Source organism: Dreissena polymorpha, chromosome 11 (genome assembly GCF_020536995.1).
Source record: "Dreissena polymorpha isolate Duluth1 chromosome 11, UMN_Dpol_1.0, whole genome shotgun sequence".
Taxonomy (NCBI): Eukaryota; Metazoa; Mollusca; class Bivalvia; order Myida; family Dreissenidae; genus Dreissena; species Dreissena polymorpha.
In genome coordinates, this window is record NC_068365.1 from 40,446,573 (window position 1) to 40,461,154 (window position 14,582).

The 14,582-nt window shown below is 37.0% G+C and overlaps 2 protein-coding genes across 3 annotated transcripts in view; one reads left to right on the top strand and one right to left on the bottom strand.

Annotated features, from left to right (window-relative positions):
* The window catches only part of LOC127850679 (uncharacterized), a 272,021-nt gene that overhangs the window by 241,055 nt on the left and 16,384 nt on the right, over positions 1-14,582 (top strand). For both annotated transcript variants that reach the window (XM_052383881.1, XM_052383880.1), the window contains exons 4-8: positions 4,373-5,355; positions 6,191-6,552; positions 7,156-7,221; positions 12,917-13,805; positions 14,408-14,556. In XM_052383881.1, coding sequence (XP_052239841.1) covers positions 4,373-5,355; positions 6,191-6,543 — 1,336 coding nt within the window. In that variant the 3' untranslated portion in view covers positions 6,544-6,552; positions 7,156-7,221; positions 12,917-13,805; positions 14,408-14,556. The remainder of the gene's footprint in view (positions 1-4,372; positions 5,356-6,190; positions 6,553-7,155; positions 7,222-12,916; positions 13,806-14,407; positions 14,557-14,582) is intronic.
* LOC127850685 (uncharacterized) overlaps positions 1-14,582 on the bottom strand; it is a 251,744-nt gene that overhangs the window by 28,997 nt on the left and 208,165 nt on the right. The window lies entirely within an intron of this gene.

Here is a 14,582-nt window from a genome sequence, read left to right on the forward strand (position 1 = left end):
AAGCGAATTCTGGTTAATATTGATGATAAGAGTCCTAAAGAATGTCATACACGCTGTATAGTAACTGTTGCGCTGTTTCAGTTCCTTCATTATTGAAACAATTATTGTATTGTATACTGACTACACACTTAAGTGTCATGTTCAGTTCATGATCTTCTTCAACGACCAATAAACAACTTAATTTATATTTAGATTAAATGCAACATGTACACATCATTTTCTGGGAATCAAGAAAGCGAGTTTATTTTGTGAAAATAAACCAATATCTGTTTATTGAATTTGTCAAACTTTTATATATATATTAACAAAATGATTAGAGCAATTAAAATGTAATTAAAGTCTAAATTAAATGCTCTTTGTTCTTTTTTGCACTTGCCCAGGCGGACAACTAGATTATAAAATAACTTGCCCGGACCCAACTTTTACTTGCCAGGGGCAATAGGACAACCATTAATGTTGAGCCCTGCCAACTTAATCAACAGTGCACATGCTTATCTAACATTTAAGGATCATTCAACACGGGTCCATGCAACTTGCATGGACCATAATACACAGTCCTATGGTTACATTTAGTAGCACACGTGGTCAGAAACTAACAAGTTCGAGTAAAGAGATTATGATCTGAACAATTGCATGGGGTCCGAAATGAAACAGAATGCCACCAAATCAAACAATTCACCGCCTAATTTTAAGTGTAACAAACTATGTTTGAAACATTTAAAATAACGATAATTCCGAATGATCACAGCTTCCATTTTCAAAAGTATAGGCTGTTCAACATTGCTCAAGAAATTGTAAAGACAAATGATTAGTAATGTTTCATTAAATGAATTTTACACGCTTCTATTTTATTAAATAGATCTAGCAGCCCAATGGCGATTGGAGAAGCATACATCACCTGAAGCAATGTGTAAATTTAAATTTAGATGCACATGTAAGTCATTTTCTGAAAATCAGGACGAAGTGAAAGTATTAATTTTACAAATAACCCAACATTTGATTTTATTCAAATGGTCAACATTATTTATATATATGTGTCGTCTGTGTATTTGAGCAATTCTCAAGCAAATAGATATTGTTTATTTCGACGTTTAAAGCAAGTCTCGTTTCCGATTTTAAACTATAAAAATTTCCTCGGTATGGTTACTGACCTACACAATCATTGACAGATGACATCCGATTGTTATTGTATGAAGTATGCAGAGAAGCTGACGATATGTTAAAACAATCGGTAGAAGTAAAAATATCAGGTTATTATCTGTACCTGTTTCTTTCGAAGTGAATACTCGTTGTGGCTGCGGAGAAACTTCGAGAACAAAAGAATCTGTAGCCGCGAACTTTGTTGGTTTTGCGTGAGCCGTACTGTACAATTGTTATTTCAACAAATAAAGATATTGTTTGTAAATCAGGATTTGACATTCAGCAAGTACGGTGTTTACTTTCATATTGGAATACATTTTCGCGATCTGATGTGATCGTCAATAGTGATGACATTAGTTAATAAGTTGAAATTTAAATCTAGTTGTCACTGCGAATCAAGGCGATTTGCGGTGTTTTCGCAATGATTCTACAGCTGATCTTTATCGCCAGATGGTCGCCGTGAAATCACCTTGAATCAACCACAGAGTGGATTCACCGCAATTTGCGGGGAATCACTGCGATTTGCCTTGTCGGCCCTAAAGCGGTGGTCGGTGATTTAGGCAAAAATCGCGGGGCGCGTAGTGTACGCTTATATCTTGCTTATTTTGTGAAAACTTTCAAAATATTCTTGTCCTTAACTCTAGGACATAGGGCTACAACATTTCGTATGTAGTGAGATACAGTAGTCCTCTGCAAAGTTTGCTCAAATTATGCCCCTGGGGTTAAATTTGACCTAGCCCAGGGGGGTCACAAAAGTGTACATTTGCTTAAATAGGGCCTATATTTAAGTATTTGCACACGCCAAGAATATTTTCAGCCTTTTTCAGCAGTAGAGCGATACAGGGCCATCATGGCCCTCTTGTACTTGTTTGTTAACTTGCAGAAAATGCACTTCTTGAAAAAAAAGAATGAATTTGCCTTTCTTTTTGGAAATTTTCAGACAGCAATTTGGAATTTCGTAGTTTTTCTTCAATTGGGAAAGTTTACCTTTATAGGTACTTTATAAAGAAGAAGAAAAATCGCTGGGTTGCATTTGATAAGACACTTATCACAGGCTAGAATGATAATACTCGGACTATATTTAGAAATAGAGGACCCTTTTGTAAGAAGCAGGGTCATTTTGCTTTGCATCTGTTCTTTAGTCCGTTGGTCCGTAGACCAATTGTGTTCTACAATACATCTAAGGAATGCTTTGACCTACAGCCAGGCAACATGTTTTATGTTTACATTGAGAAAAATTAAGAGGTCAATCCATTTTAAGGTCAATAGGTCAAAGGTCACAGAAGATTATAACATGAAATTATAAAGATTTAGTAGTCAGTTTTAGTTCCTGTTATACCCATAATAATATTATAAGCAGATTTTCAATTATGATAAAAGTTATATTACAGTACTGCCATTATGAAATGCATTTAATCATTGAATTTTAACCCATTTAAGACAACTGCATTAATGTCAAAAAATTATGAAGAAACATATGGAGTTGCACGAGTTTACCTGACAATTAAAATGTCATGGTGACTCAACTTAGAAAAATGGTATTCGGATGATAACTCAAGAATGCTTACGCCTAGGATCATGAAACTTCATAGGTACATTGATCATCACTGGCAGATGACCCCTATTGATTTTCAGGTAACTAGATCAAAGGTCAAGGTCACAGTGACTCGAAACAGTAAAATGGTTTTCTGATGATAACTCAAGAATAATTAGGAACATTTTGAACAAACATATGGAGTTGCACACGCTAACCTGACCATTCAAACATTTAACAATGGCGTCTTTACTTTTCCACAAACAGATCACATGACAACAACAAAAGCAAAATAATCACAAGAGGTTAAATAACAACAAATATTTGGAGATAGTAGACCAGGTTGCATGTCATAAGTCGCTCATCACAGGCTAGACTGTACATACTGAGTTTGGGAATAGACATATAATATACGTCGTGCTTGTTTTTTGTGGGATGGTAGAGCATTAATGATCTTTTCTTGCATGTGTTATTATGGATAGTGTGGTCAAGGTGTACAATGACACTTAAACTGAAAACAATATAAACTACTAGAAATGTATTCTTAGTACATGGATACCTCTACAATCCAATTTGTCCCACAACTGCACAAATGTCTTTAAATTATGAACAAACATATGGAGTTGCACACGTTAACCTGACGATTACTATGTTACTGTAGAAGTATCCCTCTATTTGAGTAACGCTTCTCACAATTGAAAAAATATTATCGTTTGGTTAAAGGGATTGTCACATAACTCTTCTTATTTAAAAAAAAAACTTAAAAAAAATATCAAGGTGCATACTTTTACATGGTGGGTCAGGGCCCTCTATCTATCAAATCTGCCGCCGAATTTCGGTGGCAGTCCCACCTAAAAGGATACTTTTTTCCCCTTTTTTGGGGGAAAAATTCCCCCTAAAAAAAAAAAAAAAAAATTTTTTTTTTTTTTTTTTTTTTTTAATAGAAAGATGTGTCTCATGATTATTATATCTCAATTCTGTTTCAATTTAATCTTTTCAAACATACTAAATTATGAAAAATGCAATGGATATAGTGCAAACATGTACAAATGAAATAATGAGAGAGTAAGTAAAAAAATCCCCCAAAAAGGGAAACGCCGCGAAAATTCCCCCTCCTAAGGGCTGCGGACCCCTTCCCCAAAAGTAGTGTGAGGGCCCTGTGGGTTATACTTTAAGAATAGTTCATCCCTATCAGCTGTACTCTTTGAGTTACTCACAACACAATTTTAAATGGGATTTCTTTGCTAAACAGGGGCCATAACTTTGGGTATGTTGAAAAAAGACATCAAACTATGCATGTGGGTAAAATTACACAATGATAAATATTTATGTAAAGTGTTAGTCCTCTTCTAGCAATACTGTTTATTTTACACTCTACACATATTCTAAAATGTCATTTATGTATAAATATGAGACATTACTACAATTATGATGAAAACAACAGAAACAACATATAGAGGTGCGCATTAGCTCACATGCCTGGTTACTGTACTTGTAAAGTTGCAGGGATACATGTTGAGTTATATATGACAGAAAAGTCACACAGATGGATGGAAAAGAGCAAATCTATAAACCCCCATATTCAGCCCAAGAAGCGTTAATTTATTGTCCATGTATGTTTTTATTTGACACTTTATACTTGTTTGAAGCATTACATAATATCACTGACTAATCCTTGCTGGTTCATGTTTATTTCAGCCAGTGCAGTAAAGTGACCCAGATTTCAGAGCTTACCAACTCGCAACCCATTGGCCTGGAGGGGATGTCAGTGGAGCTGGAAACTGTCCTGGGGGAAATTAAAACCCTGCAGATCAGTCAGAAGGCCAGCATTCAGTCATTGCAGAAAACATACAAGGAACATAGTGCAGTTATGATAGAGCAAATGCGTGGCAATTTAAATACTTATATAGATGAATGTGATAATAGTTCTGTGGGTACATCAGGCGGAAATGAGCAATATTTAAAAGAAGAGATGTGTAGGAGTGCTCTCTCTATCTTGAATGAATTTGATAATATTACTGCGAAGGAACTAAACGAGATGAAAGATGAAGTTATAAGTATTAAAGGGTCAGTTACAAGTTCTATTCATAAATGCACCAGTGTTCACAATGACTTGTCACAATTCCATGAAATTGTTCAGAAAATTGGAGATCATAAGCAGCTCTGCCTTATAGCCAGCATAAAATGTAAGCATATAATACAGCAGGCACTGACTCTGCTGGGAAAGTCAAGCAAGGTGTTTAATGTCCAGAGTATTACTAAGCACAATGTGAGAATACCAAGTGATAAAGGTGTATGTTATATCAGTGGCATATGTGTTCTTCCCGATGGGCAGGTACTGGTTGTAGACTGGAATAATCAGAATGTCAAGCTGCTGAACCAGCAATACCAGGTGGTGAGTCACTGGGATGTGAATGCTGGGCCATTGGACATTTGTTTGATCACACCCAGTGAGGTTGCAGTGGCTGTGAATACTAGTAACATACATGAGGTCCAGTTTATCACTGTCAACCAGGGAAAGCTTGTTTCTGGCAGGAAGTTTCAGTTACAACATGAATGTAGAGGTATTGGCCATCACCAAGGAGACCTTTTTGTCACCTCTGGTCAAGAACTGTACAAATACACGCTGAATGGCAAACAGCTCTGCAGTCTCTATGAAGATAGGTCATTTAAATATACAGGTAAGAATCATGGTGAATCCATCCTGATAACATGTGTATTATGTACAGGGATTTGTCTAGCCATTGTGGACAAAGGAGTCTAGTCAAATTGTGTTATTTTAAATCCATACAATGACAAATTTAGGAATTTTTATTGACTAAATGAACCGAGTTGGGATTTATTTTTTAATCAACAAATATTGACCCATTAGGCCTTTATCTTGTTATTTTGAAAAAATAATAATATAAATTATAGTTACATACTTTGTGTGATGATAATAAAATAAAATTCAGATGTAATAGCAAAAAACCTGCTGATGTATTATACAAAAATTGTTCTTTAATTCATATGTGCCCTTTGAATGCTACAGTACATTGTAGCCAAAAGAAGATTCAGAAATATTGATTATAAACTTGAGTAATGAAATATTTTGACAGTAACTACATGACATGTCTATAAATAGAAACTGTGTTCCTGGGAAAGAGACACTTTCTGACCTGGTCTTAATTTTGTGGTTGTAAAATGATTGTACATGTACGATATGTTTACCTGTTGATAGAACTGTTCAATTGTTTCAGTATGTGTAATTGTTTCCATCTGTGTACTTGTTTTGCTTCAATTCATATCTTACTCAACAGTCGCATTTCAACATGTCAAACGTTAACACAATACTTCTGCTACTGAAGTTTATTGTCATGTTTAACTATTGAATCATTGAAATGTATGCATATATTTTAGATGTGTAAAGGCCTCTTTATAGCAACATATGCGTAATACAATATCACTGCAGTATGTTTAATAAGATTATTTAACTTTTACAGTAATTCAATATCTTGATGTTACTCTGTTTTGCAGTAAACAGGTGTGCTGTGAGTCCCACAGGGGACAGGCTGTACATCACTAACTGGCACCATGACAAGCTTCTCACCCTGGCCAGGGATGGCACACTCCTGGCTACATACTCAGACCCAGCACTATATGGCCCACGTGGTCTACATGTGACCCCTGCAGGCCAGGTGCTGGTCTGTGGAGAGCTGTCCTCCAATGTACTACAGGTGGGCTGGGAGGGAGAGAGTAAGCTGGCTACGCTGGCTACTCAGAAGGATGGAGTGAGGAGCCCACGGTCAGTCTGCTACAGCAGCACCACATCATCAATCATTGTGGGACAGAGGTGGGACGACACCATCCTGGTGTTCAGAGTGGAATAGTGTGTACATGTATGTATTAGTTGTTGTAATTAGTGATTAGTATTTCAATTACAATGTGTTGTTTAGCATACGAACATGGTAGTGTGTGATGTTACAATACAACATTAAGTGTGTAGTTAAAGATTCAAATGATTTATGTGAACATATTGTTATCTAATAACACAATGTGAGGGTTTTTGTTGGAACATAAGATGTAATGCATATTATGTTATGGTGTCTTAACATTTGTGTCATTTTGGTCCTAACATTTAGTTCTTGTAAACTGTGCATGAAAAAACAAAGCATTTTAACTGAAAATTTCATATTTGTACATAGATGCACATGTACATAGCAACTGAGGCTATTTTTAGACTTTCATTTCTATAAACACCATGCCATGTAAAAAATGTATATGGATGAATATTTTTTAAGTAAAATATTGTTTAAATAATCTTTGGAGGAGCATATATTGATATTTTAAGCAATGTTTACAGAAAGGTAACACTTGATGTGAGATTTATTGATTTGCCATATTCTGTTGAACATTTGTTATTGATTTTCATTACATTTATATAAATTTGTGAGTCCTAAATATACATACAAGAAAAACATCAAGCTATTTTGCTGCTCCAGTCGCTGCTGAGTCAGGACAAGGATGCTGAGGATGTGGTGGACAAGGATGACCTGAATACACAGAAGGTAACAAAGACGTTTTAATTATCAGGCCTTTTCATGGCCAATTTGGGAAAAAATGCAATTTTGGGATTCTTATTTTTTCGTGCGAAAAGTCCATTGATTTCAGAAAAACTAATTTAATATAACTATTTCTTATACTTAAAATTAAAAGAATAAAATCATATTATGCTAGTAATATACTTTTTTTAGATCTTATTGAAATATAATTGAAACATTTTAATCATAAGGCACTTATTATGCCCCCCTTTTGAAGAAGAGGGGGTATATTGTTTTGCACATGTCGGCCTGTCGGTCCTTCTGTCCGTCCACCAGATAGTGTCCTGATGATAACTAAAGAACAGTAAGGTCTAGGATCATGAAACTTCATAGGTATATTAATCATGACTGGCAGATGACCCCCTATTGATTTTCAGGTCACTAGGTCAAAGGTCAAGGTCACAGTGACTCAAAATGGTAAAATGATTTCCGGATGATAACTCAAGAATGCTTACGCCTAAGATCATGAAACTTCATAGGAACAATGAACATGACTGGCAGATGACACCTATTGATTTTCAGGTCACTAGGTCAAAGGTCAAGGTCACAGTGACTTGAAATAGTAAAATGGTTTCCGGATGATCACTCAAGCATGCTTACGCATAAGATTATGAAACTTCATAGGTACATTGATCATGACTGGCAGATGACTCCTTTAAATTTTCAGGTCACTAGGTGAAAGGTCAAGGTCACAGTGACTCGAAAACAGTAAAATTGTTTCCTGATGTTAGCTTAAGAATAATTAGGCCTAGGATCATGAAACTTCATAGGTATATTGATCATGACTGGCAGATGACCCCTATAGATTTTCAGGTCACTAGGTCAAAGGTCAAGGTCACAGTGACTCGAAATAGTCAAATGATTTCCGGATGATCACTCAAGCATGCTTAAGCATAAGATTATGAAACTTCATAGGTACATTGATCATGACTGGCAGATGACTCCTTTAAATTTTCAGGTCACTAGGTCAAAGGTCAAGGTCACGGTGACTTGAAACAGTAAAATGGTTTCCTGATGTTATCTCAAGAATAATTAGGCCTAGGATCATGAAACTTTACAGGGTTCGACACTAAGGCATGTCCGACAGACATTGTCTTGTAAGATCGGTTGTCGGGCTAGTAAAACTGTGGGCTAGCTTGTCCGACTGGTCGTACATACAAAATCTATACTGATTCATATAACTATAACTAACCGAAAACCTTTTTCTCTTAATGTGTAAAATAACTATTGTATCCATTATTTACATCAGAACAAAACTAGCATATATAAATAAACGCGGAGCAGTCACATGATTCATCGCTATTTTTAGACGCGAAGGAGAGCTTCCCACAGAAATAGCTTGTTTCCATTGGTAAAGTTGTCATGAATATTAACCTTTTGCATGCTGGGAAATATGTAGTCTGCTAAAATGTTGTGTGCTGAATTTCTAAAATTAGCATTTTCTTCAATTTTTTTCAAAGAATACTATCAGAATAGCAAACAGTTTGGATCCAGATGAGACGCCACGTTTTGTGGCATCTCATCTGGATCCAAACTGTTTGCAAAGATCTTCAAAATTCAGTTCCAGCATTGAAAGAGTTAATGATTTTCTGCAGTGTCGTAGAACTTTACATCATGTTTTTACGACTTCTATCGAAAATCGGTATCGTCAATGTAAACATTTTGGCGTAGCAGACGAGAAAATGTTTTTAAAGAATGGCTTTGTTCAAGATTGGATTTTCGTCTGACAAATAAGTTAATAAAGAAGAATCCTACAGTAAAACTGACACAGATTATGATGGAAAAGGGCCTTGGAGCTGTGGTAGCATGGAGCACAGCGGTCAAGGAGGCCAGAATTTGATAACGTTAAATAAATGTCACCTGCTGTACGGACATCATTTGTTTAACTGGTGATAAACAGTGAAATTACAACAAACAATTTATGTTGTTAAATAGTTATGCCCCCCTTCAAAGAAGAGGGGGTATATTGCTTTGCTCATGTCGGTCGGTCGGTCCGTCCACCAGGTGGTTGTCAGACGATAACTCAAGAACGCTTAGGCCTAGGATCATGAAACATCATAGGTACATTGATCATGACTCATAGATGACCCCTATTGATTTTGAGGTCACTAGGTCAAAGGTCAAGGTCACTGTGACCCGAAATAGTAAAATGGTTTCCAGATAATAATTCAAGAACGCTTATGCCTAGGATCATGAAACTTCATAGGTAGATTGATCATGACTAGCAGATGACCCCTATTAATTTTCAGGTCACTAGGTCAAAGGTCAAGGTCACGGTGACCCGAAATGGTAAAATGGTTTCCGGATGATAATTCAAGAACCCTTATGCCTAGGATCATGAAACTTCATAGGTAGATTGATCATGACTAGCAGATGCCCCCTATTGATTTTCAGGTCACTAGGTCAAAGGTCAAGGTCACGGTGACCCGAAATAGTAAAATGGTTTCCGGATGATAACTCAAGAACGCTTATGCCTAGGATCATGAAACTTGATAGGTACATTGATCATGACTGGCAGATGACCCCTATTGATTTTCAGGTCACTAGGTCAAAGGTCAAGGTCACAGTGACCGGAAATAGTAAAATGGTTTCCTGATGATAACTCAGGAAAGCTTATGGCTAGGATCATGAAACTTCATAGGTACATTGATCATGACTCGCAGATGACCCCTATTGATTTTCAGGTCACTAGGTCAAAGGTCAAGGACACAGTGAAAAAAAACATTTTTACAAAATGGCTGTCACTACAACTTAGAGCCCATATGGGGGGAATGCATGTTTTACAAACAGCCCTTGTTTTATTTAATTTTTTACTTTGTGCATCAAAATAACTTTCTTGTGTTCACTAATTATTTTCTGATAAAACCTGATTAAACAGTTACACGACACAATTCTGTTTACCGGTATTTGCTATGTCATTTATGGTCTAGTAGACATCAGATTCGGGCTAGTACATTTTAAGAGGAGCTGGTCCAATGGTCTGGCTGTAAAAAAAGTTAATGTTGAACCCTGCTTTAGAGGTATATTGCTCATGACTGGCAGATGACCACTACAGATTTTCAGGTCACTAGGTCAACGGTCAAGGTCACAGTGACAAAAAACATATTCACACAATGGCTGCCACTACAACTGACAGCCCATATGGGGATCATGCATGTTTTACAAACAGCCCTTGTCTTAATAACTGTATCTACACATGTGCAGACATGTGGTGTCACCAATGAACGCTTTTAATCCACACTTGGAGATCGAATGCCCAATTCTCTTTTTATGCCCCCCTTCTAAGAAGAGGGGGTATATTGTTTTGCTCATTTTGGTCCGTCCGTCCGTATGTCTGTATGTCTGGTCTGTCCACCAGATGGTTTCCGGATGATAACTCAAGAATGCTTAGGTTAGGATCATGAGACTTCGTAGGTACATTGATCATGACTCGCAGATGACCCCTAATGATTTTGAGGTCACTAGGTCAAAGGTTAAGGTCACGGTGACCCGAAATAGAAAAATGGTTTCCGGATGATAACTCAAGAACGCTTACGCCAAGGATCATGAAACTTCATAGGTTCATTGATCATGACTCGCAGATGACCCCTATTGATTTTGAGGTCACTAGGTCAAAGGTCAAGGTCACAGTGACCCGAAATAGTAAAATGGTTTCCAGATGATTACTCAAGAACGCTAAGACCTAGGATCATGAAACTGTATAGGTACATTGTTCATGACTCTCAGATGACCCCTATTGATTTTCAGGTCACTAGGTCAAAGGTCAAGGTCACAGTGACCCTAAACAGTAAAATGGTTTCTGGATGATAACTCAAGATCACTTACGCATAGGATCAGGAAACTTCATAGGTACATAGATCGTGACTTGCAGATGACCCCTATTTATTTTTAGGTCACAAGGTCAAAGGTCAAGGTCACGGTGACCCGAAACAGTAAAATGGTTTCCGGATGATAACTCAAGAACGCTTATGCCTAGGATCATGAAACTTCATAGGTACATTGATCATGACTCACAGATGACATCTATTGACTTTCGAGTCACTAGGTTAAAGGTCAAGGTCACGGTGACTTGGACACAGTAAAATGGTTTCCGGATGATAACTCAAGACTGCTTACTCCTAGGATCATGAAACTTCATAGGTACATTGATCATGACTCGCAGATGACCCCTTCTGATTTTCAGGTCACTAGGTCAAAGGTCAAGGTCACGGTGACTCAACACAGTAAAATTGTTTCCGAATGATGTCTCAAGAATACTCCTAGGCCTAGGATCATCAAACTTCATAGATACCTTGATCATGACTGACAGATGATCCCTATTGATTTTCAGGTCACTAGGTCAAAGGTCAAGGTCACAGTGACAAAAAACGTATCAACACCATGGCTGCCACTACAACTGACAGCCCATATTTGGGGCATGCATGTTTTACAAACAGCCCTTGTTAAAGAAAGAAAAACGCTTTGCCTATGGGTCCGTTTCAGATACCCATAAATACGCCAGAAAAAGACCTGCTTATGTATTCCCTATGTATTCAGACTGCAAAAAAGATGAGGTGGGAAAGAAAAGTATGAATTAACTTAAGATAAAATATCCTCTTTACTTGTTTGTATAGTGTAAACTCATATAATATATTCATCCAAAATTTCGTGGTCAAAAAGACTTTTACGGACATATAAGTTAACTTTGTGGATTTCTCAGTGCAGAAACATAAATGATGAATTTGTGTCAGTTACTTTTCTGTGTGTGATAAATTTGTGGATCAGTGAACCCTTAAAATCAACAAAAATAATGTCCCTCAAATAATAATGGTTTACAGTGTAACCTGTGTACAAAGAATGTTAAAGATGAAATTGACAAGAATGATATGATTTAACAAAACATAAAATGGCGTCTTTTAGTGTGTATATCATGTTTACAGCAGGACTTGTTTTACTTAAGGATCAATAACTCAAACTCTTCTTCAGCTCGATGCTTTCCAACTTATCAAACAGGAACCTCAGTTACACAACACCCCGAGAATTTCTGTCATCCTCATAAGGCCTTGAGGTTTTATAAAGTTGTGAGATATTTAATAAAGCTTATAAATATGATTACATTGGAATACATTTGTTCTCAATAAGAAGGACCCCGGCCTCATTCCCAGCACAGTGTAATAAAAGCTTTAGAGTTAGTTTTCATGCATGCAATGGCAACAATGTAAGGTTGCATGGGAAAACAGGACTTAATGCATGTGTGTAAAGTGTTGTCCCAGATTAGCCTGTGCAGTATGCATATTCCATATTGGTTCGCTCAACGTTACAGCTACTCGCTCAGCAAAGAAGACAACTGTCTGGTGAAAGGCTGGCCATTTACAGTCCAGTGATGTGGGGGGGAACGCGGCCTTTCCATGTCTGGGGATTGCATTAAAGTTAAAAATATTAATTATGAATTGACAGATTAATAAAGTATTGACAAACACTTTAAATGATGTTTGAGTACGATATGGTTTGATTGAATCAATTGTCATGTTATTTTGAATAAGGAACCAGTGAAATGCCAAGTTCAAAATTCATGAGAATGAAGTTTTGCCTTTGAAAAACTTCAACTCTTATAAAGAGACATAGTTTGTTATAGATTGTAATATAAACCTTTTTTATTAGTTCATATTTGCCATGTTTTCAGGAGAGCCCCGGTTTTGATATTGAGTTGGTACGGCAACAGCACCAGTCGGGCCCGCACAAGCCTCAAGTCAAGCACGACCCCTCCCCTGACCCCTAGCTTCTCCCATTTGACTTCCAGCTTCAAAGGGTCAGCATCGTTGAACAAATTCCTCCTATAAAAAATTTTGAGCACAAAGAGTTTTCACACATGGTTCTCATCAACCACAATTTTCGTGTCGAGTGATCCGCACTTGAGTCTGTTTGGTTTGTTAGACCCGAGTGCCAGAGATGGGACAACCGTTACTGACACAAGGACTTATTGCAGCAGTTATGGCAACATGTACAGTCAGTTCTCAATGTTGGACTTCACAACTAATATCACGATAAATACAAAGTTGGATAACTCGTTCCATTCTTTTTGGGACAAACAATACAACGGAAAGTAACAAGAGAAAATCAAGGAATATTTGTAGAGTTTTTGTCGGAAGCGTATGCTTACCACTGGCATACTCCTGGACAGTCGTAACTTTACGGACAGTCCCGGTTTGTCCTCACAGGTGTCCAAACTGTCCAAAGAAACGCACTTTTGACGCAGTTGCTAACTTAGAAAGGCAGCACCTACTTTGTTGTGAACACTCAGAGCATCCATGGCCATGCCTCAGGCGGGAAGTTCGACCAACAGCTGAAACAAGATGCTAAAGGTGAACCCATCAGGGTTTGTAACTTCCCACTCCAATCCTTAACAGCCTGGCATTGAGTCGGCGCTTGAGAAGGCGTTGAAAAATGACAGCAGTTTTGTTTTGTGGTCCAGTATGCCCTTTGGCTCTCAACCTGATGTTAGGTAGAACTCAAACTGGGCCCTTAGCAATATCAGCGAGGCTAGAATGTCATCTCTGCATTTTGAGCTTCAGGTGAGACCTTACAGTGTTATTTATTTGGTCAAATAAATTGAGGAATCTAATCAAAAAGTCTATTCCATATTTTTTTATAATTACTGGCTTAATTCCCAATTAAATGATTGCCAAAACAAATACTGTTTTGAATGGGTTGTGACATTGAGTTCATTTCCTTATTCAGCTCTATAAGTTGAACATTTATATTTATAGCACTGATTCTAAATTTTTAAGTATTCGTTAGCAAAATGTTGTATTGCGTCATATTTAAAGTGGTATAGTGTCACGTCTAAAAGTGCTGAAGTTATTCCTGTTTTTTTAATGTAGAGATAAATATGGCAACTTGCTACATAATGTACTTTACCATGTTTTCCTCGCTGTTTAAAACCCCAATATTTTGATTTAACATGTTGCTGCGCGTTATTCAATATTACAATGCTATTGTGAGTGCTAACTGGCGAAATATAAATCATTATGCAATCCTAAATATAAAATATAGACTCAATGTGTTGCATTAAAAAGCAGGTGTGTTTAGTAAGGTGTTTCAACATACATTGTCAAGGCATATTCATTTGTCACTAAAGACACTATTTTTAGTTTACTTTCCATTTCCTTTGCAGAAAACATTAAAAGCAAACAAGACAAACATCATGAATGTTTAGGCAATCCCAATCCACTTATACTACAACTCGCTCAGGAAATTCAGCACGCCACCTTTTAACATCTTCTCACAAGGCGCTAAATCAACACTTCCAACAGCTGAGCCTTGGTGAGTAAAACTTTCATCATGACGAG